This window comes from Cydia splendana, chromosome 20 (assembly GCF_910591565.1).
Source record: "Cydia splendana chromosome 20, ilCydSple1.2, whole genome shotgun sequence".
Taxonomy (NCBI): Eukaryota; Metazoa; Arthropoda; class Insecta; order Lepidoptera; family Tortricidae; genus Cydia; species Cydia splendana.
In genome coordinates, this window is record NC_085979.1 from 9,851,029 (window position 1) to 9,876,273 (window position 25,245).

A 25,245-nucleotide genomic window follows, 5' to 3' on the forward strand; every position below is an offset into this window, starting at 1 on the left:
TTAACTCATTTATTATAAAATAAGTGTTATAAAATGAATATAAAACTAAAACTAACTACAAATAAAATAACTAAAGCTAATAATACCAGGGTGCCCATCAAGTAGGCAGCGTTCCTGTGCTGTTTTGTCTTATTAAAAGGCAATCCATATTACAAATACCTTACAGACTAGCATATAATTGATGCATTTTACTTAAAACCAGACTTAAAACTAAACACTATTTAAGCGAAGAAACGACTAGGCCCCGTTGAATATTCTAGTTTTCAGGGGTCGGAAACCGGTATTTGCTCCATACAAAAATACCGGTATTATTACGTTCTTTTTCGTTCTTTGGTTTATTATTTCATTTTTAATGGGTCAACCTAATAATACAGAGTTGTTACCTAAATACATGATTCAGGCCTACGTAAAGAGCATAAATAATTCAAAATATTGGGCTATTTCGGGGTTTTTAAAAAATACCGGTTCCGAGCCCTGCTAGTCTTGTTCTCGCATACCGTTTTAAATGAATCCTGGTGCATTGGCTGATAAAATTCATAATTAAAAAGTCATATAAATCACGATGAAGTTAAAAAAAAAGTCTATTACGTCTCCCATTTCACCCAGCATACCCTTAAGTCCATTTTATCTTATTCCTCGCATACCGCCCTCCTAATAGAGCCAGCAATAAAGGGATTCCGATGCGGAAAAATTCACCAATAATTCCTCACCTCTATTGGAATTCAAAAATGGAGCGCTAATGTCGTGGAGGCACGCGGCCGTTGGGAATTGAGCGGTATTGGTGTTTGAAGGAGTTTTATGGTTTTTAGGGTTCCGTAGTGTAATAGTCTCGTGCCGCCCAATGTGCAATACATTGTACAAAGTGACACTCAGCATCACTGCCCAGACATTAGAAATTAAATTCAGAGCTAAACGCCCCGTGTGCAATACGCTGTACATAAAGTTTATCAGATGTCTTGGTACCAAAACTGATGTATAGAGTCAGCACTCTATTCTTACTATATTTCTCTATGGTCTGTATACAGAAATTTTGATATTTATGTTTAAAAAGGTGGTCTTTCTACGTACAAATCACACGAATGGCTATTTTTCATAATATATTAAAATATAAATCATCATCATTAGCTTATTGCTTGTATCATCCTATTCATTTGGGGTCGCCGCAGCATGTCTTTTTCATCTATATCTCCCGTCACCTCATCATTCATTTGCGTTCGTTTCATATCATCTCTCAGACAGTCCATCCACCTCTTCCTCGGTTTTCCTTTCCCGTTACCTCCCTCCACATTCATTCGCAATACCGTTCTCGACATCACAATCACATGACTTTCATCCCTCCGCATCACATGCCCGTACCACGCTAAGCGATTCGCTGTACTTTAAATAAAATAAATAAATATCATAAGATATTTTGACATATTCAAAATTAATATTAAATTAATATTACCAGTTTTGAATCGTATCTCCTTTTTTTGCACTACAGATAGAATTATAAGACAAACGGTTATCGGTTTTTCAATCTTTTATCTCCGGTTTTGTCCACCGGATTTTGAAAGAAATGAATACTTATTTTTTTATGAATTTTTTAAACATTATCTAAAAAAAAAAACTTTTTTCGTATCTAGTTTGCAGTGAAGGATCTTATATGTACGAAATCTACATATTTGGCTTCGTCTTTGACGTCTTGAAAAACGTGTTCAGGGTTTTAATTTTAAACTAATTAACACAAAAGTTATGGCCAGAAAACCAGTTTTTTAGCCCAAAATTGTTCAACTTTGATGCCAAATATCTCAAAGACAATGAACTTTGAAGTAAATATGGGATACTATATTGCTTAAAGCCATTGCTGTTAATATAATAAGCTATAAAAAACATTAGAAAACTAAGGGATTCAGATCGAAGGTCATTGGCGTGGGGTAGCCCCTTAACTAAAATTGCTCCTTGTATTCGCAGATCACAAATCGACAAAAGGATCCGTGGTCACCCTATCCTGTTACAAAAGTAAGTAAGGGTAACTTGATTTTAACGTGAAATAGTTCTTAGAGTCCGATCACCCTAAGTTTTCATGCTGCTTCAACTCCTCCTGCTTATAATATTAGTTGTAAATAGGGAGTATTACTGCAATGTTCTGCCGCCAGAGTGCAGCACTAATTTGTTTAGTAAACCATAGAGTAATTTATACATACTAGGCCTTAAACAGTTTTTTGACAAGTTTTCACTATGACATTGATGCACCAAGGCGGTTTGTTTACAAGTGGCCTACCGCAAAACGCGAAAATTGGGATTTCTTTATCTGCCTCTCTATCGATCGAATAAGCAAGAGTGATAGATAGGCAGAAATCGAACTTTCGATTGTTGTGTTTCGCGGTAGGCCATGTGATTGACGTGAAGTGTGATGTGTCATTGATTATGTCAATGAGGTTTGTTTACTGTATGTGCTAATGGTGCCACCTACGCAGAGCTTTGCCTAAATATTCCCTAAATTTTTCGTGAGTAGCAACACTTGTGACATCTAGTGTCAAGTAGTGGTACTGATAGATCCACTACTTGACGCTAGATGTCGACTACGAAATAACTCGCGATTTGGTAAGAAAACTGATGTATGGAGTTATCACTCTTTCTTTTCTTTGCATTCACCCGCTGGTTTGAAACAATAATTTGACGTTTTATTTTTATTTCTTGCAGAAGAGCCTAAAGTTCTAATAGAAGAAGAAACGTACTACAATGATGCATCGAAAAGGATTAGAGCGAGCAGCATTAAACCAGGTAAGTGTAAAAAAAAAAACATTCAAATGAATCTTCAAATTAAATCTTATTTTAGCTTTTCGTCAGTAAAACATTCTTAGGGTATTAGAAGAAATAGTGAATGACATGTTAGGTATATAATGATCCCACTATGTATAAAAAAGCCACTTTTTACTTTTTGCTTCCTTGTAGTCGTATCCGACATCCGATATCGGATCGGACAGTGTGAAAACGCTCTATGTATTTGCATATAATAGCATAGCATCATGCTGAGATAGATGCACGATTTAAAAATGGTTTTTCAAATGCTCAAAAGCATTCCCTCAAATTTTGTCAGACAGCGATGGAGCGCTGTATTCTTGGTGTCAAATTGACTGACAGAATCAGAAATTCCATCCTGCGCTCCAAAACCAAAGTAGCCGACGAAGCCCTGACAGCCGCTAAGCTTAAATGGGACTGGGCCGGACACACCTGCCGTATGCCAAACGACTTGTGGGCCATGAAAACTACCGAGTGGACACCAAACAGTGAAGCGTCACGGCAGACCTCGAAGGAGATGGCGGCAGAATCTTGACGTCTTTCGGAAAGATTGGCCTAATATATTGCTATAGAACGAGACGCGTGGAAGAAAGAGAGGGAGGGCTTTGCCCAGCAGTGGGACACAACAGGCTAACAAATAAATAAATCATGTTTTTTCAGAACCGGACGACGGACGAGAAACGTGGGGGACGGGGGCGGATTTCCTGCTCTCCATCATTGGGTTTGCCGTTGACCTGGCCAACGTGTGGCGATTCCCTTACCTCTGTTACAGGAACGGTGGTGGTAAGTTCAACAGTTTTGTCTATGGTTCAACAGTAACATCACCTACAGATGTAGTGTATAATTGTTTTCCTTCGTATTTTCTCGGAAACGTTCAATCGTTCATTTGTCATGCTACTTCAATTAACCTTGGTACTTTTTGTACCGAGTCTGACTGAAATATCAAGACACGTTCGTACCTTTCCGTGAAAATACGAAATAATTATGCACTACATGTACATCATTATTATTTATTTAGTTATTTATTACAACAAGAAGTAAATTTTTTTTGTTATGAAGGCAGCTTCACAAAACTAATAGTCACTTTCGCACTTAGGTACATACTTGTTAGAACGTGACAGGCATGGTGACAAGCGATAAAAATGCGACCGTGCTAACGGTGCAGAGCGTGATTGAAAGTGACGGATACCGTTTTATCACGCTGTCAGGTAGACAAGAACGACCATCATATCCGTTTAGATTTTTTTAAATCGATAATATTACATGTCTGTAGGGACCTTTTTAAAGTAAGGACGTGGTACGGGAAAATGTAAGTTTAAACCCAAATCAGACATTCTCATACGGGAAGTATATGACTCGTAAAGCACTGGCAGTAAGTTTGGGATAGGCGCTGCCGCACCGAATGTGTTAGTGTATATAGTGTATATAGTCCATAAATGTTCAGTTCAGTTTAGCCACCATTTTAAATTACTTGCAATTTCCGTTGTTATAATATATGTACATACTTGTATTTCAGGAGCCTTCTTAATACCCTACACGTTAATGCTAATCTTCGGCGCCGTCCCCCTGTTCTACATGGAGTTGATATTGGGCCAGTACAACCGGCAAGGCCCGATCACGCTATGGAAAATATGCCCACTGTTTAAAGGTATGTACCTAGGCTGAAGGGCATTGGAAACTGACATCCCTTTGGAGCATTTAAATAAGTGATAGATGCTCCCATCTGGCTTCTACGTACCGAGGGCATCAGCTGACGGTCTCTCCATCGTGATACAGCCGGCTGACGATATTATTTATTATTAAATAGTACAACGGGACTTAATACTACTACTACTTTGTACTTTTTAATAATGTGTAAAAATCGTGAAAGTTTAAATCAGTGATATTATTTATTTAAAAAAAACCGGACAAGTGCGAGTCGGACTCGCCCACCGAGGGTTCCGTACTTTTTAGTATTTGTTGTTATAGCGGCAACAGAAATACATCATCTGTGAAAATTTCAACTGCCTAGCTATCACGGTTCATGAGATACAGCCTGGTGACAGACGGACGGACGGACGGACGGATAGACGGACGGACGGACGGACGGACAGCGGAGTCTTAGTAATAGGGTCCCGTTTTTACCCTTTGGGTACGGAACCCTAAAAACTATCATCTGACAAAGTTTCAATCGAGTTAATTTAATTTAAATATGATGCATGCGACACACATGACATTACACATTATGTGCATGTCTCTATGACCAAACATGTAGCTCTATTGTATTTAAGAGCTATTGTAAATGCCATGTTTAAGCAAATAAAAATCTGAATCTGAATCTGAGATTCGATAACAAATTTTGTTTTTAGTGTTTGTTCATAGAAGGTAGCATCCTATAGAAGTGGTCTACGTGTGCCTCTGTGAGGGACAAAACATACGCAATGCCACAATATTAAAAACACGTTTTAACATTCCTGACAACATACCAAAAACAATCTACGTAATTCGGTCGGGTTATTTGTTGCCCACCATAAACCATACTAAATTTATGGTGGGGAACAAACAAAATGTGCGACTGTGACAAGGACAAGCAATAAGCCGTTTTCTCTGCTACTCCTACTGAAAGTTCCATAAGTGCATCTCGTTCGGTCGTTTGGCCCCTCCCCCGTTTCATCTCTATATTATTGTACCTCTATGTGTTTGTTACATTCACGAGGGTTCATTATACATTACATCGCCCTTAAAAACCACTTTACGAGTTATCGCCCGGGATGCAATGAACGATGGAATTTGCGTCAGGCCCGTAACCTTATAGGATGACTCACGCTAGACCGGGCCGGGCCCGGGCTGAGGCGTCCGTTATGTCATTTTCTATGACGGCTAATTGGTGATCACGTGGTGCTTTACATAGAAAACGAAGCGCCGTAAGCTCCGCCCCGGTCGTCTAGCGTGAGTCAACCTTAAATTCTGTCATTTTCTCGTCTTAACGCATTCACTGCCACCGACGCATATATGCGTCACCGTGACTTTCACCCTTTTATAGGTGAATATCCAGGAAAAGAGGGTGGCAGTGAATGCTTTAAATATCGACACTATGGCATAAAGTCACGGACTCAATATGTCCCGTCCAGTACCTAAATTAAAAAAATACTCGTCTTGGAAAGTTATTTGAAGTTATTTGAACGAATAACGAACAGTATGAAGTAATATTTCGTCGCATAATACGATCTTCGTTTTCTTCACTACTTTGTGAACTCTTATTAGAAAATGTCGTCCGCAGAGTCTAGATTGCTTTGACTAAGTTTAGCTTTGATAAACTGAAACTTAGAACTAAACTGCATTTTAATATCTACACAGATCTAATTAAGTTCTAAGTGCCTTTGTACCTACATAAAATTTACTGATTTTGTAACACTACCTTCTGCCTGCGACTTCCTCTGCGTGGAGTGATGATGATAAATGATTGATAAAAGCTATCCTATGTTCTTTCTTGCGCCTCAAACTATCTTCGTACCAAATTTCACCTAAATCGGTTCAGTGGTTTAAGCGTAAAGAGGTAACAGACAGACAGACATTGGCGACAAACGTAAAACCCCTCTTTTTGCGTCGAGGGTTGATTAAATTGACTGATTAACCTTTTAACCGCCGTAGACTGATATATAAGACATACAATATCGGGCTCATTTCGCCGCGGTCTGATAAATAAGATAAAACTTCGTGTAACTTCGTACCGCCGACACGAGCACGCTCGATAAAAATTATATGGCGGTTAAAAGGTTAAATGTTACATATGTTTCAGGTGTAGGGTTTTGCGCTGTGATGGTGGCGTTCTACGTGTCCTTCTACTACAATGTGATTATCGGTAAATATTTAACTTGATTGAAGTCTACATAACGTGATAACAATATCGTGATGGTTGGGTCGGGCAACGAACTAGAATAACTATACCTAACGTCTGACTATTAGCGCCACTTGCACTAACCTAACCCGGATTAACCGGTTAAATCTGGAGTTACCATGGCTACCAGTACAAATTGACACTGGGTTAACGGTTTAACCGCTTAACCCCGGGTTAGAGGGATGGTGGAAGTGGCGCTTATTGTTCAGAAAGTACACCCTACTGAAATTGTGCTGCGATCGACTGTATGTTTTAAGCGGCTTTTTGTAGGAGAGTTCGCGAAACTTAACATATTGAGTGCTGTCTATTCAGGGTTCTCTATTCGTAGTCGCTTTCCTCTACCAAGCGGGAAAACGTTCAGATCGGCTACGAGCATAGTGCTACGAAAACGTTAAGTTAACAGTGAATGCGTTAAAATGTAATTTTAGACAATGTCATAAGCTGTTTGTAAGGTAAACGTACTAGTACTCGACGCGGTCTCAGTACATGTCATCTTGAAACTTAAGTCAATGTTAAGAGAGGTGAAAGCAAGTTGTTATCTATTGGGCATTAGCATGTCGAGCACTAGTATGTTTACCTTAATAGTTATTACTTGGATATTACGCACTTACGCAGGTAATATTTTAAGCGACACGTCATTTAGTCACGGCTGCGCGTTCGGGCTCGAGGGACTCCAGTGTAATAGCTGGCGACTGCCTAATGGGAATTACAGTGCTATATTAAAATGGAAAAACATTGGCGACAAATTGTGTGTGAATACGTACCTATACTAGTATATATATAGTCCTCCATGTCGTGTCCGACAACGGCGACCTTCACAAATTCCTCTGATGAGCACGTATATGGCTCGCAAATCCGAACTTACTTTTAAATGTCCGATCGCACTGTGCACAGTAAAGCTGCCCTTGGCCGTTATAAGTGTAAGCGTAGGACGGCTTAGGTCGAGACTTCCGTTGAAGGCGCTTTTGGTCCAGGTGTTCAAGTCGAGCTTCTTCGAAAGTAGCTACACCTTCTCTCACCTTATTGCGCCATTCCGATCTCTTAACCGCAAGCTCCTCCAACGCTCAGATGGGATGTCGCAAGCTTTGAGATGGCGCTTCAGAACGTCAAGAACTAGTACCTATATGAAGACCATTTCCATACATTTGTTAACTTTCAATTTGCGTTTTCTATCAACGATTGGCAACTTGGCTAGGCCCCCTTTGGTGATTATAAGACGTGGCTTTGTCTTTATAGATGCATTCTGAGTCCATCAATTGTGTTTGGTATCTGCAATTAATTATGAAAAAACACTGTTCATACCAGGCTGGGCGTTCTACTTCCTTGTGTCCTCGGCGCGCTCTGAGTTACCTTGGTTACATTGTGACAATTCGTGGAACACGGAACAATGCTGGGATGCGTCGCGACATAACACGACGAACAAGACAGAAGTTCCATATCAGGGACCGCTCTCACACTTCACTCCGGCTTCCGAGTTCTTTCAGTAAGTTACTAGTTTCATAGAATGTCAATGTGACAATTCATGGAACACGGAACAATGCTGGGATGCGTCGCGACATAACACGACGAACAAGACAGAAGTTCCATATCAGGGACCGCTCTCACACTTCACTCCAGCCTCAGAGTTCTTTCAGTAAGTTACCAGCTTTATGGAATAATTCATGGAACTCCGAACAATGCAACGCAGAACGATGCTACGTGAAAGTTTCTTATCACAGGCCAATCTCACACTTCATTACTTCGCCTTTTCAGTATTCCAAGGAAGTTCCACACAATGTCACTGTGGTTCCACTGTGACGGTGCGTAGAATTCAATACAATTGTGGTGCCACAGCACGAGGCTCTCCATTTACCTACGCCTCTCGGTGGGCTAATAGTGAACCTGTTAAGTGTAAAGGATGACTCACGCTAGACCGGTCCGGGGCCGGAACGGAGCTTCCGACGCTTCGTTTTGGAAAGCACCACGTTATCATCGATCAGCCGTGATAGAAAATGACATGTCGGACGCCTCGGCCCGGGCCCGGCCCCGGTCTAGCGTGAGTCATCTGACTAACACTGTGACTGTGTGTGTGTGTGTGTGTGTGTGTGTGTGTGTGTGTGTGTGTGTGTGTGTGTGTCTGTGTTAACTGTGATTTACGTCCAGAAACTCTCGATATGACGCCAATATTATTACAATGTCTTGCGATTGCCGTGCCACCTCCTTCTGGCGGAGGTTACCCAATTAAATCTTCATTTAAATTATTAGCTTACTAAAGTCTAGGTCAAAAATATTGATACGGATATTTTTTTATTTATTTCAGCCGAGCGGTGCTAGAGATGCAGCATTCGGAAGGCCTAAACGACCTGGGCTTCCCGAAATGGCAACTCGCTCTATGCCTCGGTCTGGTCTACGTCACCCTGTACCTCTCACTCTTCAAGGGTGTCAAAAGCTCTGGTAAGACTTTGTGACTTTACTAAATACCTATTATATTATAGTAGTAATTTCCTTCTATCAATATTTACAGGCTCCGTCACACAGGCGCATTTTGCGCGTGAGCTGGGCGAGCCGCTTTTACATATAAAACGCTCACATCCCCCCCCCCCCGAAAACGCGCCTATGTGACTGAACCTTAACTCTGGCAGTAGCTTTTGAAAGTGTAGCTGGCTTCGAAATGTAAGAGTAAATTCATTTCGTAGCTGATTATATGTGTCGTTTTTAGTCAAAAGTCCCACTTTGCCGCTTGCCATAAGGACGCTTTGACAGGTTATTCGTATAAAGATACAAGCAAATCTCGTCCTTAAGGGAAGCGACAAAGTGGGACCTTTGACTAGACTTAGACACATATACCAGTTACAAAATGGAACAGATAAAATCTAGAAAAACAACATGCCCCTTAGTTTGACAAGCGAAATAAATGGTGCTACTACATTGGCTAACAGGAACTTTTGATAACCAGAATAATCGCATTTTGTGATTATGTAACCTACATTAAGCTGTCATATACGAAACAAGAATTTGTATTCGCTATGTGCACGACTGGTGCTGCCCTCATTTTGTCGGACTTTCTACGTTAAATCTTATGGAGTAAAATTAGTTCAAGCGGCTGCCGCTAGTACTAATCTCGGACATTCCATAACCTGTGTTTGTGACGATCAGCGCCACTTCCCCCTCTACCGACTTCGCACCTTCCCAATAAAGATTCCGTCACACAGGCGCGTTTTCCGGGCGGGGCGTGAGCGCGGCGTGAGCGTTTTATATGTAAAAGCGGCGCGCCCCGCTCCCGCGCCTCCCGCAAAACGCGCCTGACTGCATGCATCTAACTTTGTCTTTACTAATATTTTTCCTTATTTAATTACTAACTACTAACCCCACTAATCCTAGGTAAAGTAGTATGGATGACAGCAACCATGCCTTACGTGGTGCTGTCCATACTACTGGTACGAGGTCTACTGCTACCTGGGGCTACCCGAGGCATCGCCTACTACCTGCAACCGGAGCTCACGAGGCTCAAAGACACGCAGGTAGGATACGTATGCTATGCATAGTTAGTTCAGTCAGTGTTTTTGTATTTCAAAATACTATGAAATACATTGTGTTACTGCCTTTTGTAAGGGAATGTAAATTTTTACATGGAGTAAATTTTTAATAAATAAATATTATAGGGACATTCTTACACAAATTGACTAAGTCCCACGGTAAGCTCAAGAAGGCTTGTTTTGTGGGTACCCAGACAACGATACATATAATATACAAATACTTAAATACATAGAAAACATACATGACTCAGGAACACATATCTATGCTCATTATACAAATAAATGTCTTCATACTTTCATAGGCAGGGTCACTACCCACTAGGCCAGACAGGTCGTTAAGACAGTGATTAATGACTCCCCCTTGCAGGCTTGCATACAATGGTCACCTACTAGCTACTACTCCTACTAGTATACTTAATTCTACAAACGAAAGAAAAAGAGAAAGGCCTCAAGATTGCTATCCATATTTCTTGGCAAACCGTATTATGATCTAAAAAATGCGCTACGATTTAAAAAAAAAGCTTTGTTGGCTGAACCCATGGCATCTTAAAACTGAATTAAATGTGGTAATATTTATAGACCGACCGCTTAAATTAATCCTCGCCTGCGCGGTACGGGGGCGACGGGATGAGACGACTAACGGCGGACGCCGTACGCCTGCCGCCCGCACCTTCCCCGCCACCCTTAGTCGTCCCACCCCGTCGCCCCCGTACCGCGCAGGCGAGGACTCATTTAAGCGGTCGTTCTATAGATAGTTATTAAGTATGTGTTAATTGTTTCCAGGTATGGGTGGACGCAGCAGTTCAGATCTTCTACTCGGTGGGCGCTGGTTTTGGAGTCCACTTGTCCTATGCCAGCTATAACACCTTTCACAACAACTGCTATAGGTATGTATCATTATTATACACGGTGTAATATTTTCCAAACTCGATGCGTTTCATTACAATTTTACGAGATTTGGTGTTTTTACAAGCGTTTTATTAATTTGCAATGTACCTATGTTTGTTAGGGTCAAATCTTGCAAGTTAAATTTGACCCACTTCCCGACTTCCAATGAAGCTGAAAATTTGCATCCTACATATATGTAAGATCTGATGACGGAGACAGGAGGTGGCCATGAGAACTCTGTGATAACACAACGCAAACTAATTGTGTTTGGTGTTGTTAGAATTGTCTCGATGACAGATAGTTATAATACCTGTGGAAAGAAAAGTACAGTCAGCGGTAAAAGCTTGTACTAAAAACGATTCTTTGCCAAAAAAATATTTTAATATTCCTTTACCTTTTCAGAGACTGCCTGGTGACGACTCTAGTGAACTGCTTCACTTCGTTCTTCTCCGGGTTCGTCATCTTCACGTATCTCGGCTTCATGTCCCACAAGCAGGGCGTGCCCATATCCTCCGTAGCTACCGAAGGTTAGTGTACTCAGAAGCAATTAAAATTTTTAGGTTACTTTGTATTGAAATTTGAAGGTATACAAAGTTACTCGTAGTTCTCGAGTTTAGTTAAGCATACAATTTGACGAACATAATATGTAGGTAATATATTTGAAAAACCGGAAGCCGCTGGATGCGGGTCGCTTCCAACCGGCACGTATGGAGGTCCAAGGGGGAGGCCTATGTTCAGCAGTGGACGTCTTATGGCTGAGATGATGATGATGATGATGATATTTGAAAAACTATAAACTATGAGTATACGGCTGGAGCAAGGCGAGTAATATTAGTTACTAAGTAACGCATGCAGTAGGAAGAGTTCAACCAATATAAGTCTGGAACGATTTTGACAGCACACGCAAGTGTTAATTTTAAACGTCCAACTTCTATTAAATAGGCTAGATGATAAATTTTCATTTATGGTATCAATCGATCAGGTTTGTTTTTAGGATCAAATGTCTATATGGGACCCATTGCATTAAAGTAATACAAAAGTCAGAAATGAACTATCATTTCTGACTTTTGTATTACTTTAATGCAAAGTCCGACAGTCGTACTTCACTCGTGAAACGCTCCTAAGAAAACGATAAGTGACCGTGACGTCAAGGTCACTGAGAGTCCATCTTGAAGTATGGACAAAACAAGAAAATTGTTTGTTTTTCGGTGAAATATTGCGTTTATGTATATAGTTGCCATACAATATTTTTTTGGATAAAATGTAAGGAATCGAGTAGTATCTTTACTTATCCTCTTTTTGGAAGTTAAAAAAAAACTTACATTTTAAAACTTTCAGGTCTTGTATTTTTGTAATATTTCCATATATTATTTTAATATCCACATTATTGTGATAAATTGCTCATTTGCTATCTATTTTACTAGATTTTGTTATAAAATTCAACATGTGTCATCATCCCTATTATGACGTACAAATAACACGTGCACTGCGTGTGCTATCAAAATTGTTGCAGACTTATCTTGGTCTAACTCTATGCACATTTAACATACACATTGCTCCAACTACGTGCGCCGTGTGGAAGCTTATCTTGATTGCACATGCCGCATTGTCATATATTTTTAACTAAGTTTCTTTTCACCACACCAGCTCGGAAAGGCTTACTTTGCACTTCAAAAACGGACAGCAAAGTTGCACTTTGCTATCAGTTATTCACATGTGAGGCAAAGTAATCAAATGCAAATTTTGAGTTGTTTTCTTATGTTTGCTGGTAGAATTGACTTTTAAAATATGATTTTGAATGATAAATTTATATTTAATAACATTAATTTGAATTTGATTTGGTTTGATATTTTACATTTAATATTTGTTTAGGGTTGGTGTGGTGAAAAATTTTTTGTGTTTCACTCGGGGGCAAATTTTGTTTAACCTTCGTGCTTTGAAACCCTCGCAACGCTCAAGATTCCATTTTTCCATTGATTCCAATTTTGGAATCTTTCGATTGCTCGGGTATCAATATTAGCACGAGCGGTTAAACAACAACTTTGCCCCCTTGTAAAACAAATAACTATTACTAATTTCAGGGCCAGGGCTAGTGTTCCAAGTATACCCGGAAGCAGTGGCGACGTTACCAGGCGCAAGTCTCTGGGCCATGCTGTTCTTCTTCATGCTGATCATGCTTGGCTTGGATTCAGGGGTATGTTTGGATATACATTTAAAAAAAGTCATGCTACGCTGCTACGAACTGCTACGAAACTCGTAGACCTTTGGATGTTTGAAATTCAACTGTGGCCGGTTCACATTATTCCAGTAGCATTCCAGTCCAGCAATCCAATCCAGTGCTGGAATGCTACTGGAATAATGTGAACCGACACTGGATTGCACTGGAATGTACACATTCCAGTGAGCATTCCAGTCCAGTGACTGGAGAGACCGTCAACTTTTCATTCCAGCTCACCCAATCCAGCGCGTATAATGAAAACGATCCCAGACTGGAATAATGTAAACGATATGCTCCAGTCCAGCACTGGACTGGATTAGCCCGCTAGATCACTGGACTGGAATAATGTGAACCGGGCATCAGGTATATAATTGAGTTAAGGTATTAACCGTATCTCAAAAGTAAAAAACGGAACCCTTATTAGGGTCACTCGTGCGTCTGTCTGTCTGTCTGTCCGACCATCCCCCCCCCCCCCCCTTACCTCCTAAACTACGGGGTCTAAAATTTTGAAAAAAATACTCAAAATAGTTCTTTACTTATATAGCTGACAGGAAAACCGATTAGAAATGTGCAGTCAAGTGTGAGTCGGACTTAATTACTTAGTTTTTGAATACACATAAAAAAATACATTGTTAAAAATTGGGTAGGGTCTTGTGGGGTAAATATAAACATATATAAGACACGGGTAAAAATAAGACTAAGTTTTTAAGACTCAAAAATTTATTCTATTTTATTCCTATTCCATTTACAAAGAAACCTTATGTGTAGACTTTTTTACCCGTGTTTTATATTTATTCCACCTGACCCTAATGTACGGAACCCTTGAAACGCGAATCCGACTCGCACTTGACCGGTTTTTTTTATCGCGCACTTTACTAACTGTACGCATGTATTTATCTTCAGATGGGAGGCCTCGAATGTGTGATAACGGGTCTTCTAGACCTGACGCGGCAGAGCGGCGCGCATTGGCTGCGCCGGGAGCACTTCACTCTGATCGTTGTCTGCGTCTCGTTCTGTGTGGCTTGCATCAATATTACTCCAGTAAGTACAGCCGTGGTATTCATCTTCAGATAGGAGGCCTCGGATGTGTGATAACGGGTCTTCTAGACCTGACGCGGCAGAGCGGCGCTCATTGGCTGCGCCGGGAGCACTTCACTCTGATCGTGGTCTGCGTCTCGTTCTGTGTGGCTTGCATCAATATTACTCCAGTAAGTACAGCCGTGGTATTCATCTTCAGATAGGTGGCCTCGGATGTGTGATAACGGGTCTTCTAGACCTGACGCGGCAGAGCGGCGCTCATTGGCTGCGCCGGGAGCACTTCACTCTGATCGTGGTCTGCGTCTCGTTCTGTGTGGCTTGCATCAATATTACTCCAGTAAGTACAGCCGTGGTATTCATCTTCAGATGGGAGGCCTCGGATGTGTGATAACGGGTCTTCTAGACCTGACGCGGCAGAGCGGCGCTCATTGGCTGCGCCGGGAGCACTTCACTCTGATCGTGGTCTGCGTCTCGTTCTGTGTGGCGTGCATCAATATTACTCCAGTAAGTACAGCCGTGGTATTTTGAATCATCATCATCATCATCATCGTCATTCTAGCCTTCAGTCGCCCACTGCTGAGCATAGGCCACTTTTCGTGTACGCCACTTATCCCGGTCCTGGGCTAGTCGCATCCAAAAGTGCCCCGCGATTTTCCGAATATCATCCACCCAACGAGCCAACGGACGCCAGGCGCTTCTTTCATCCGAAAGCGGCCACCAATCCGTCAACATTTTTGTCCACCTGCCATCACTCTGCCTAGCAACATGTCCCGCCCAACTCCATTTAAGCTTGGTGATGACGTCACCCACGTCTCGCACCTTGATGCGGCGTCGGATTTCGACATGCAGCATTTAAAATAGGTACTGTAAAATCAGATAACTTAATTTAGTCTACAACTTACAACTAGGTATGGTCCAAATTCAAGTTCTATTAAAATATGTATAAGTATTTTTCAAATTATGTTGAGTATATAATATAGAAAGAGCATTAGTGTATCTAAGCTCGAACATATAAATGTGGGAGTGGATTGATACTGCAGTCACTTTGTATACTTCGTGTAATATAAAAATACGTTGTAGTACTTAATTTAAACAATTAGAAATAAAAGATCAGAAAGCGGCGTGTACGCCGGTGCTAGTCTCAGTATTCAATATGGCGTGTAGGGGGTGGTGTTGCCAGGCTTAGATAAACTGTTTAAGCTAAGTATTAACACGCCACACCACCCCCCCACGGAGAAAGATAACAAACAATGACATAGTAAAACTACAATTTAAAAATAACAGTATTCGTCGCTGTCCTTAAACCTAACGTTACGACCTGACCGTGTGGTGTAAGGTCGTGAATTGCTTGTGGTATCCGCAGGTATAGTAATAGGAGGAGCGGGCTTAGCCGGCTGCGCCTGAGGTACGTCCTGAGGCTGCAGAGCCGCTGGAGCAGGTGTACCAGAACTAAGGGTTTCATCTGAGTCCACGAAAGCTGAAAGCTTGACACGATCGACGCTCACTACAACCTCTTTGTTCTTAATGTCCAGGGTCAGGGTTTTCCCGTCCGTGGAACGCCTCACTACGGCAAAAGGACCTGTATAAGGAGGTTGCAATGGGCGTCGTACGGTGTCGTCACGTAGGAACACGTGTGTTGCTGTAGGCAAATTTTTAGAGATAAAGATGGGACGAGTCGAGTGTCGTGAAACTGGAGCTGGGCGAAGAGACGACATCTTGCGTCGCAGCTGGACGACGAAATCAGCGGGATCGTCGAGTCTGCTTTCGTCCGGCGCGGAGACTAACATCTCGCCGGGTAGGCGGAGAGATTCGCCATATACCATCTCAGCAGCTGTGGCCTTCAAGTCTTCCTTGTAGGCGGTACGCATGCCGAGTAGGACGAGTGGTAGAGCGCGCGTCTAGGAGCCAGAGTGGCACATAAGTGCGGCCTTGAGCTGGCGGTGCACGCGCTCGATCATTCCGTTCGCGCAGGGATGGTACGCGGTTGTACGAATGCGCGTGGCGCAAGTCTGCATTAAACGTCTGAAAAGATCAGACTCAAACTGCGTGCCCTGGTGTCAGTAGTTATTGTAGTAGGGACACCGAAGCGGGATATCCATCCCTGGACGAAAGTATCGGCCACCTCATCGGCAGTGATGGAACGCATCGGCCACACCTCTGGCCACCTGGAAACCCTGTCGATGGCTGTGAGACAATAACGATAGTCGTCACAAACAGGAAGGGGACCAACGATATCGATGTGAAGATGCATGAAACGTCCAGATGGTTGCTCGAACGTACCTAGAGGTGACGAGGTATGCCTTGAAACCTTACTGCGCTGGCACGCAAGGCAAGACTGGGCCCATCTACGACAGTCCTTCCGCATGGAGGGCCATACATAACGACTTACCAACAGTCGTGTGGTGGCTCTGACGCCGGGGTGACTCAAGTTGTGCAACTTGTCAAACACCGCACGACGAAAAGAAGGGGTCAGATAAGGGCGAGGCTTACCAGTGGAGACGTCGCAAAAGATGTAGACGTCTGTGCCAGGTACAGCGATGCGTGAGAGCTGAAGGCTGGAGTTACCTTGATGTAAGTCGGCAAGCTCGTGGTCCTCTAGTTGTGCTTTAGCGAGGGCCTCGTAATCTTCTTCTAACGAGACGGCCTCGATCCGCGAAATCGCATCGGCTACAACGTTGTCCTCTCCTTTTATGTAGCGGATGTCCGTTGTAAACTGGCCAATAAACGATAGCTGGTTCAGTTGCGATGGCGGGAGTTTTTCTCTGCGTTGTACGAAAGCGTACAACAGCGGCTTGTGGTCAGTATAGATGGTCACATGTTGGACCTCGAGAATATGGCGGAAGTGTTGTACGCTTTCGTACACCGCGAAGAGTTCTCGGTAGTATGCTGGCCACTCAGCTTGCTGGGGGGTCAACTTTTTGCTGAAAAAGGCAAGAGGGCACCATTGGTTATTCACGAACTGCTGGATGCAGGATCCGACGTGGACGCTGGAGGCATCCGTGAAAAGTCCCAGAGGTGCGTCGTTGACCGGGTGTTGGAGTAGGGTAGCGTTGGACAAGCTTGACTTGCACGCCTCGAAGTGCGCCAGAAGCTCGGGTGTCCATGGAAATGATTTGGCACCCTTACCATTGATGGCGACTACTGCATCTACGAGAGGCGCTTGACATTTCGCGGCGTGGGGAATAAAACGGCGATAGTAATTCATCATGCCGAGGAAACGACGCACGCCTTGGACGTTCTTTGGAGGAGGAAAGTCAATGAGAGCTTGAATGCGGTCCTGAGGAGGGCGAGTGCCTTCAGCACTCACGTGGTATCCCAGGAACACTACTTCCCTTGCGCCTAAAACACACTTGGAAGGGTTAAGAACGAGCCCATACTCCTGCAACCGCTTGAATAGGATACGCAGATGTTCCTTGTGTAGAGTCTCGTCAGCTGAGTAGACGAGGATGTCATCTATATATGGAAAAACAAAAAAGAGACCCCGTGTGACCTCATCGATAAACCTTTGAAAGGTTTGACCGGCATTTCGTAACCCAAATGTCATGAAAGGAAATTCGAAGAGGCCAAACGGGGTGACGATGGCGGTCTTGGGTATGTCGTCCTCAGCTACTGGGATCTGGTGATAGGCTTTCACCAGATCAAGGGTGCTAAAGATGGTAGCACCAGCGAAGTTATTCGCGTAGTCGTTGATGTGGCGCACTGGATAGCGGTCGGGAATGGTCCTGGCGTTCAGGGCGCGATAGTCCCCGCAGGGACGCCAAGACTGGTCTTTCTTAGTTGTCATGTGCAAGGGAGAGGACCAAGCACTCTCGGATGGCCGAGCCACCCCAGTCCGCACCATGTCCTGTAGTTCGGTCTTGGCAGCAGATAGCTTCTGAGGTGCCAAACGTCGGGGACGGCAGGAGATGGGTGGGCCTTAGGTGGTCCTAATATGGTGCACAGTGTTGTGCTTGACTAACCGCTGGAATCCAGGAGGCTTAGTGATGTCAGGGAACTCAGCGAGCACTTGTGCAAAATGAGAGTCCCATAGACTGATAGATTTGATGCTAGGCTGCGTGACAGTAGCAGTTGAGCAAATGGCCTTAAGTCCAGTCTTACCGTCCACAAGGCGTTGAGTGTAGCAATCTGGTAGAAGATGGTAATGGGCCAAAAAATCTGAACCGATGATGGCTGAATTAACTTCTGCCACCACAAACTGCCAGGTGAAGTCGCGCCGCAATCTAAAATCAAGTCTAAGGTGGACTGTTCCGTAGGTCAAAATTATACTGCCATTCGCTGCTCTAAGATCCCACTCTGTAGGTCTCTGCTGCTCCCTGAGCCAGCGGTATGGATAGCAGAACAAATCTGACCCTGTGTCAATCAGGAACTGGTGTTTCGTTACCTTATCGGTGACGAATAGGCGGCGGCTGAGTGATTCCGTGGAGCAGTCAGACCCCGCCATTACTGACCGCTGTTCGAGTTTTCCGAGTTGTTCCAGTTGCAAGGCGGGTTGCATTTGGTAGCTCTTGTATTAAACTTTTTATGGTACCAGCACAGCCGAGTCGCGCCGCTGGCCGGGGAGTTGGTTCAGCTTCTGCTGCGCGATGATGACTTGTTCCGGGATCTGCCACGCTGCCCTCTTGTAGTCATGGCAGCAACCTGCTGTGTGAGCTGCTCGAGGCGGCCTATTACAGCGTTGAGATCAGGCTGTCCCGAATGATTAGTTACCTGACATGCTTGTTGTGGACCAGGAGTGACTTCCATTATACAAAGCACTGGACCATAGTTGTACTTAAGGACTATAGTTACCTGATTTTACGGTACCTAAATAAGTAAACTTTTTTTGTGTAACTTTGCCCAGGTCCTTTTAATTTTTAATATAAAAGAAACTACTCTTATATTTCGTCATTTATTTGGCAGGGTGAAATCTACATATTATTATACCATCTTAAGATGAATGAAACCATAATCTATAAAATAAACTCCAACTTTGCCTTTAGACTCCAACTTTGCCCACCTGGGCAAAGTTGGAGTTTAATAAGTATTATAACACTGCTATAAAAATTGTTTTCTGTTTGTCAGGGTGGAATCTACATGTTCCATCTTCTGGATACGTACGCTGCCGGCATATCGCTTCTTTGTTCTGCACTATTTGAGGCCGTGGCAGTTTCGTGGTTCTACGGTAAGCAACCAATGTAGGAGTTGTTCCGTTACAAAATTGTAGGATTTGTACAAGTTTAAAATGTATAATTAAATATATATACTTGCTTAACATTACTTACCATGATAAATATTGCTTGTCATGAAAAAAACATGTTTTTTTTTTGGATGAACAGCGATCATTATTAGTAATTAATTAGATATAGACAACCTCTGCCACCCTGTATGTAAAAACTTGTGCCTATTCTTGGGATTAGTTGCCAAGCGGACCCCAGGCTCCCACGAGCCGTGGCAAAATGCCGAGAAAACGATAGGAAGATGATAGACAGCCTGTAGGGTAGAGAAAGAGATTAACTTTTTATCAAGCCAGGAAATGTTTGGCTTGATGGGCAATGGTGATCTAGTCTACGGTACTAACATTAAAACTAAACATATAACGTAAGTTGATGCGAAATGCAGTTGAATTTACAATGTATTTTAATGTTATATTTATAGGGTTGAAGAGGTTCTCAGATGATGTGGAAGAAATGCTTGGCTTCAGACCCGGATTATACTGGAGGATATGCTGGAAATTCGTCAGTCCAATATTTATCATAGTGAGTGTAAAACACTACTATTTTTACATATTTTTTAAGATCATTAAAGTACCTACTCTGTGTGATAAAAGAAGTGTATTGCTTCTATTGAAGTTAAAATGGACCTTATATTCGAAATACTAAGATAGAATGTGTTATGATACCCAATTGTAAGTGGAGTCACTCTACTGTACCTACTGAAAGACACACTTTAGCCAAATACAATCCATTCATATATTTTTAATTAGGTATATAGGTATTAGGTATATGCTTAATACCAAATTTTTGATATACATATTATTTGGACCAAAATAATGCATTCAACTTAAAATTTAGCCTGATTAAAATAAATAAGCATGTTTATAGCTTACTAACTAAAAATCTCTAATTCCTACAGGGTGTTGTAGTTTTCGGACTCCTGTACCAGCAGCCCCTGCAATACCAGCAGTACATGTACCCCCAGTGGGCAGAGGTGCTGGGATGGGGCCTGGCCTGTTCCTCCATCCTGATGATACCCATCGTAGCCATCTATAAGCTGCTCAGCACTCCGGGGACATTTCGACAGGTATGTTATCTTATTATTTAAGATATTTATGATCCAGTGGTATCTTGAGTAACAGAGAGTAATACTGCAACGCTCTGCTGCCAGAGGCACCACTGGCACTGGCACTGGCACAAACCTTCAACTAAAGAGTATGTATATACTATGCCTTAGAAAACAGTATTTTGATTTTTTGTGACGAATAAATATGACATTGATGCATAATAACCGATTTATTTACAGTTTGTGCTAGTGGCGCACCCTACGCAGAGTTTTGAGTAATATTACCTATAGTAACAATGTTAAGCTTATACGTGAGTTGTGTCAGCTGCACAATTTGAAGCCTTACGATTATATAAATTTAATACCTAGTAGTTGTTATCATTAGTCTACCTTTTATTATTCCTAAATACATACTTAGTGGCTCACCACCTACAAAAATATTTCAAGCACAAATAGGTAGCTGACATTTTACGTTTTTTTTTGTTTACAGCGCGTTGCCTGCTGTATATCTCCTGAATCGGAACACGAAGCTATTCGGGCCGGGGCTCCAGTCTCCCGTTTCTCTTGGCGGCATTGGCTCTATGTATAAATGATAATAACCCCGAACTAAATACGGTACATGACTATTTGACAAATTGATGCAAACATTACAGTTTGTTTCCTCACTGTTATATTGGATTGGTGGGCAATGTTGTATCCTCACTGATATTTATATTGGATTGGTGGGCAATGTTGTATACTCACTGATATTTATATTGGGTTGGTGGGCAATTTTACCTTCCAGGGTAAAGTTGCGTATCTCTGCGTGCTCTTATTAACTCGATTAATGGTTCTACATGAACGTTAGTGGGAGCGATTTAGATTTTTGCAATCCAGCGGTAAGAGTAAAAGAGATTGAGAAAATGTAACTAATTTAATGATTGTAATTTACTTCACTATCTATTTTACACCTTGAGGTGTAGATAGTGACTATGATATTTAAGAAATTGTATATATTTGAAATTTTAATAGAGAAAAAACACATGTCTAAGCAGTAGTTGATGATCAAAACGTTAGTATAAGCAAGTATAAGTATAAAATACTTAGTTACGTAAAGTTTTAGGTACTTCAAGTATCTTGTTAGTAATTAAAATATTATACATTATAAATATAAGTACAATTTGTGTATAGTTTTCTTCTTCATAACACCGTCTTCTTAAACATTTTTATATCATTTATTTATTAAAAGAGAGCTTTATATAGTGTATATATAATGTCTGTGCCCTCAGCGATTTACTAAAAGTCCCAATAATAGACTTAGACAGGCTAAAATATTTTTAAGAGCGTAAAGTAGAAGATACTAACATTATAAGGTCTTCGTTCTCTTCATATTATATTTACACTATATTATTTTGAAATTAATTCCTACATTTTAGAATTCTTTCAATGTCAGTTATTAATATTTTATATTAATAAATAACAATACTACTCCCAAACTAATATAATTAATTGCATAAACTCATTAATAAAACGAAACTAGCTTTAATCGGCGGGCAATGTTAAGAGAAGGGCAAAGTAGGAACGTAACACTGTAATTAAAAAAACCGTACATATTCAATCATTAATGTTAATATTGTAAATATGAAATACAACAATATACTCATTTATATATTATTGGAACCAAATACTCGTCCCGTACTGGACCAATATCGCTAACAAATCTGTGACGTACACAATAATTTTGTATATAATATTTACCTGAATAAACACATGTTTAATCAAATTATATACTTATATTTTGCAATTTCTATGCTTACAAATATTTTTATAATATTTCTGATACGTTTTTTATTCAAACTTTTGCATGGATAAAGTAAATACTTAATTGAAACGACAAAATACTTAACATTATTTCTGCGTACTTGACGTGATGCAGTGTTTAAATTTAAGAAATATGATAATATACTTCATAGTGCAAAGTTTGTTACGTAATGAATATGTTAATCAAAACTTTGGTATTTTTTATTTGTAAAAGGTAAGAAGTCATATTGTATTATTATTTATAATTATGAAATGAACTTTGGGGGACATTTACAAGTCTAAAATCTAGGTACACGAATTTATTCTAGCATCTATCCTATCCTTTGGCTTGGGTACCAAGTTTTTTTTTCTTTATCATAATGTTTGTCGGTTAAACGAAGATCTCTCTGCCTAAACTTAATAGAAGAGCGCTTTTTTCGCATCTCGTAAAACTTGTTACTTTGTATTCTGTAGCCTTAATTTTTGATAGATATATTGTAATAAATACAAAATTAAACATTTAAGTAGAAAAATGTATGCCTAATAGTGACAAAAAATGTTTAAATAAATATATATTTATAATGTTACTTCCAGTGAAATATTACAACATTGTCAGCTATTGTAACTTTACTCCAATTCAATAAAATTTCATATTTTACGTATCATCTTAACAATTTAAAAAAAAAGTATTATACTCTCGAACTCTATTTTTCTACAAAATGAAGCGTGTAGTACTTTAGAAAAATATTTAATATATTCTGTGGGCAAAGTTACAACTGCGAGGGCAATGTTGTAATGTTTTATTGTATTTAATTCGTGTATGGAATAGCAATGCTCCGGGAGAGTTAAAACAAATCTATATATTGAATATTAATGTTGTGCAATATAATATTAGATATTGTAAATAATTATATATTTTAGAGGTTTCCGCAGAATTATGTAAATGTAAAACTGTGTTCATTCATTTATAAATAAATGTCTTAGATAACTGTATGGTTGTTGGTTTTATTATTCTTTGTAATTGAAAACCGGCCAAGAGCATGTCGGGCCATGCTCAGTGTAGGGTTCCGTAGTAACCGAATGTTGTTCAGCGGCGGCTATTAAGTAAAAGGGAGTATATTCGCAGCGCTTGTACGTTATTTTACTAAGAACATGGAGGGAAGGCTTTTTGCGAAAACTCAATATCTTGGTCTAAGTTAGTCTAGTTTTCATTGAAAAGACTAAAAATACTTTTAGTCTTTACTAAGGTTTACCTAGGTAATAATTTCCATATTTTTTGGACAGATAGCATTTTTTTTTCTTTTTTTTTTCGGATCGATTATTCCGAAAATATTTAACTTACTAAAAAAGTTATATTCACAAACTACTAAAAAAGATACTACATATATTAATTTTAAAAACCTATTTAACGACACCCCACATCTACGGTTAAGGCGAAAAAAAAATTACGTATAGGTACCGTATACCCTGTATCTTTAGTATTTATATACTACATACTTAAATAAAAGTAAACAAAAAAAAACAACGGGTTGACTCCGTCTTACGAAGCGTCTTACGTCTTACGTCAAAATATTAATAACAGCGCCATCTAGTGCAAAATGTCTGCAGCACTATGTATAATTGAGGTTATCGCCATCTAGCGGTATTTCGTCACATTACTTGAAACCCCTATAAGCACAGAACTGTTAGTACTTACTCGAATATTAGTACCAGTTAGAGGGAAACTCACTAGATGGCATTTAAATCACGTAACGTTCGTTACGTGTCCGTCATACGTGACGTCACGTCTTACGAATCTTACCTGTCGCGAGTTTAACATTTTTCCCCATCACAAAAAGTGCACAGCGCCGCTAAAGAAGTTTTCACTTCAATAATTTGTACATTTTCGGGTAGTTAAATATAACATTTATTGATTAACCAACCAAATACAAAACCACCTGGATCTGTTTTCATCTAGCCTCAACTGGCTTATGAGTAAGAAGCCATTAGATTTTGTTTACTCCGTTTTAAATACCTAAGGATACATACTATTTTTTTACCACTTTGTCGCATTGATTGAATCTATGCCAAATTGCAGCTTTCTGGTACTAACGATCACGGAGCTAAGTCTCGGACAGACAGACATACGGATACGGACATGGCGAAACTACCTATAAGGGTTCCTAGTTCACTACGGAACCCGAAAAATCAAGTATACTTACATAAGTTTAGTAGGCTATTCAGCACTAGATGGCAGTAGTAGTCCAATTTTGAGAGTAACAAAAACCCTCTAGTTTCCTATAAATGTATATACATATTCAAATATCTGGCAGCTGTTTATCGATGGAAGCCTGCGTGGTAGGGTAAAGGGTTGTAAAATAAAGCAGTGGTTTGTGGTTTCATTGATGCCCCCATGATGCCCCGAATAAAGCCCGTACTACATGGCTGGCATTGCAGCAGTATCTTCTTAGCCTTCTTTGAGTAGTTTGTGCATTGCTGGCAACCACAAGCTTTCGACGGTCCAAGGCCAGGCTGACCTTGGTCGGACTAACCTGGGCTATCTAATCGCGAAAATCGAAATTTGCAAATTACGGGCATCTTTCTCTGTTACGCCTTCATTGGAGTAAAAGAGAAAGATACCGACAATTCGCGAATTTCGGTTTTCGCGGTAGACCCCAGGACGGTATTAGACATATAGCAACACCAAGCTACATTACGTTACATTTCACGCATTTACTTAATAACCATGAATATACAAATGAAGCATATAAAAATACCGGTAATTTATAAAAGTTATTTTTATATAATTTAAGAAATATTTATCGTTAAAATCAAAATAGTAAATTATATTTTACCTTGTACTTATTTATAGAATGTTCATTGATTAAACGTTAAAAATAGACGGCAGG

General features: G+C 40.7%; 1 protein-coding gene and 1 long non-coding RNA gene across 2 annotated transcripts in view; one reads left to right on the plus strand and one right to left on the minus strand.

The window, feature by feature from the left end:
- LOC134800861 (uncharacterized) overlaps positions 1-10,515 on the minus strand; it is a 176,467-nt gene extending 165,952 nt beyond the window's left edge. The window contains exon 1 of the long non-coding RNA XR_010145565.1: positions 10,471-10,515. This is a non-coding gene — a long non-coding RNA (uncharacterized LOC134800861). The remainder of the gene's footprint in view (positions 1-10,470) is intronic.
- LOC134800833 (sodium-dependent noradrenaline transporter-like) overlaps positions 1-21,262 on the plus strand; it is a 33,634-nt gene extending 12,372 nt beyond the window's left edge. The window contains exons 5-20 of the mRNA XM_063773390.1: positions 1,954-2,001; positions 2,686-2,766; positions 3,445-3,567; positions 4,301-4,432; positions 6,563-6,625; positions 7,967-8,144; positions 8,961-9,094; positions 10,022-10,161; positions 10,960-11,063; positions 11,467-11,591; positions 13,146-13,258; positions 14,186-14,323; positions 19,382-19,481; positions 19,955-20,055; positions 20,432-20,599; positions 21,069-21,262. Coding sequence (XP_063629460.1) covers positions 1,954-2,001; positions 2,686-2,766; positions 3,445-3,567; positions 4,301-4,432; positions 6,563-6,625; positions 7,967-8,144; positions 8,961-9,094; positions 10,022-10,161; positions 10,960-11,063; positions 11,467-11,591; positions 13,146-13,258; positions 14,186-14,323; positions 19,382-19,481; positions 19,955-20,055; positions 20,432-20,599; positions 21,069-21,167 — 1,847 coding nt within the window. The 3' untranslated portion in view covers positions 21,168-21,262. The remainder of the gene's footprint in view (positions 1-1,953; positions 2,002-2,685; positions 2,767-3,444; positions 3,568-4,300; positions 4,433-6,562; positions 6,626-7,966; positions 8,145-8,960; positions 9,095-10,021; positions 10,162-10,959; positions 11,064-11,466; positions 11,592-13,145; positions 13,259-14,185; positions 14,324-19,381; positions 19,482-19,954; positions 20,056-20,431; positions 20,600-21,068) is intronic.
- Positions 21,263-25,245: the final 3,983 nt, after the last annotated feature.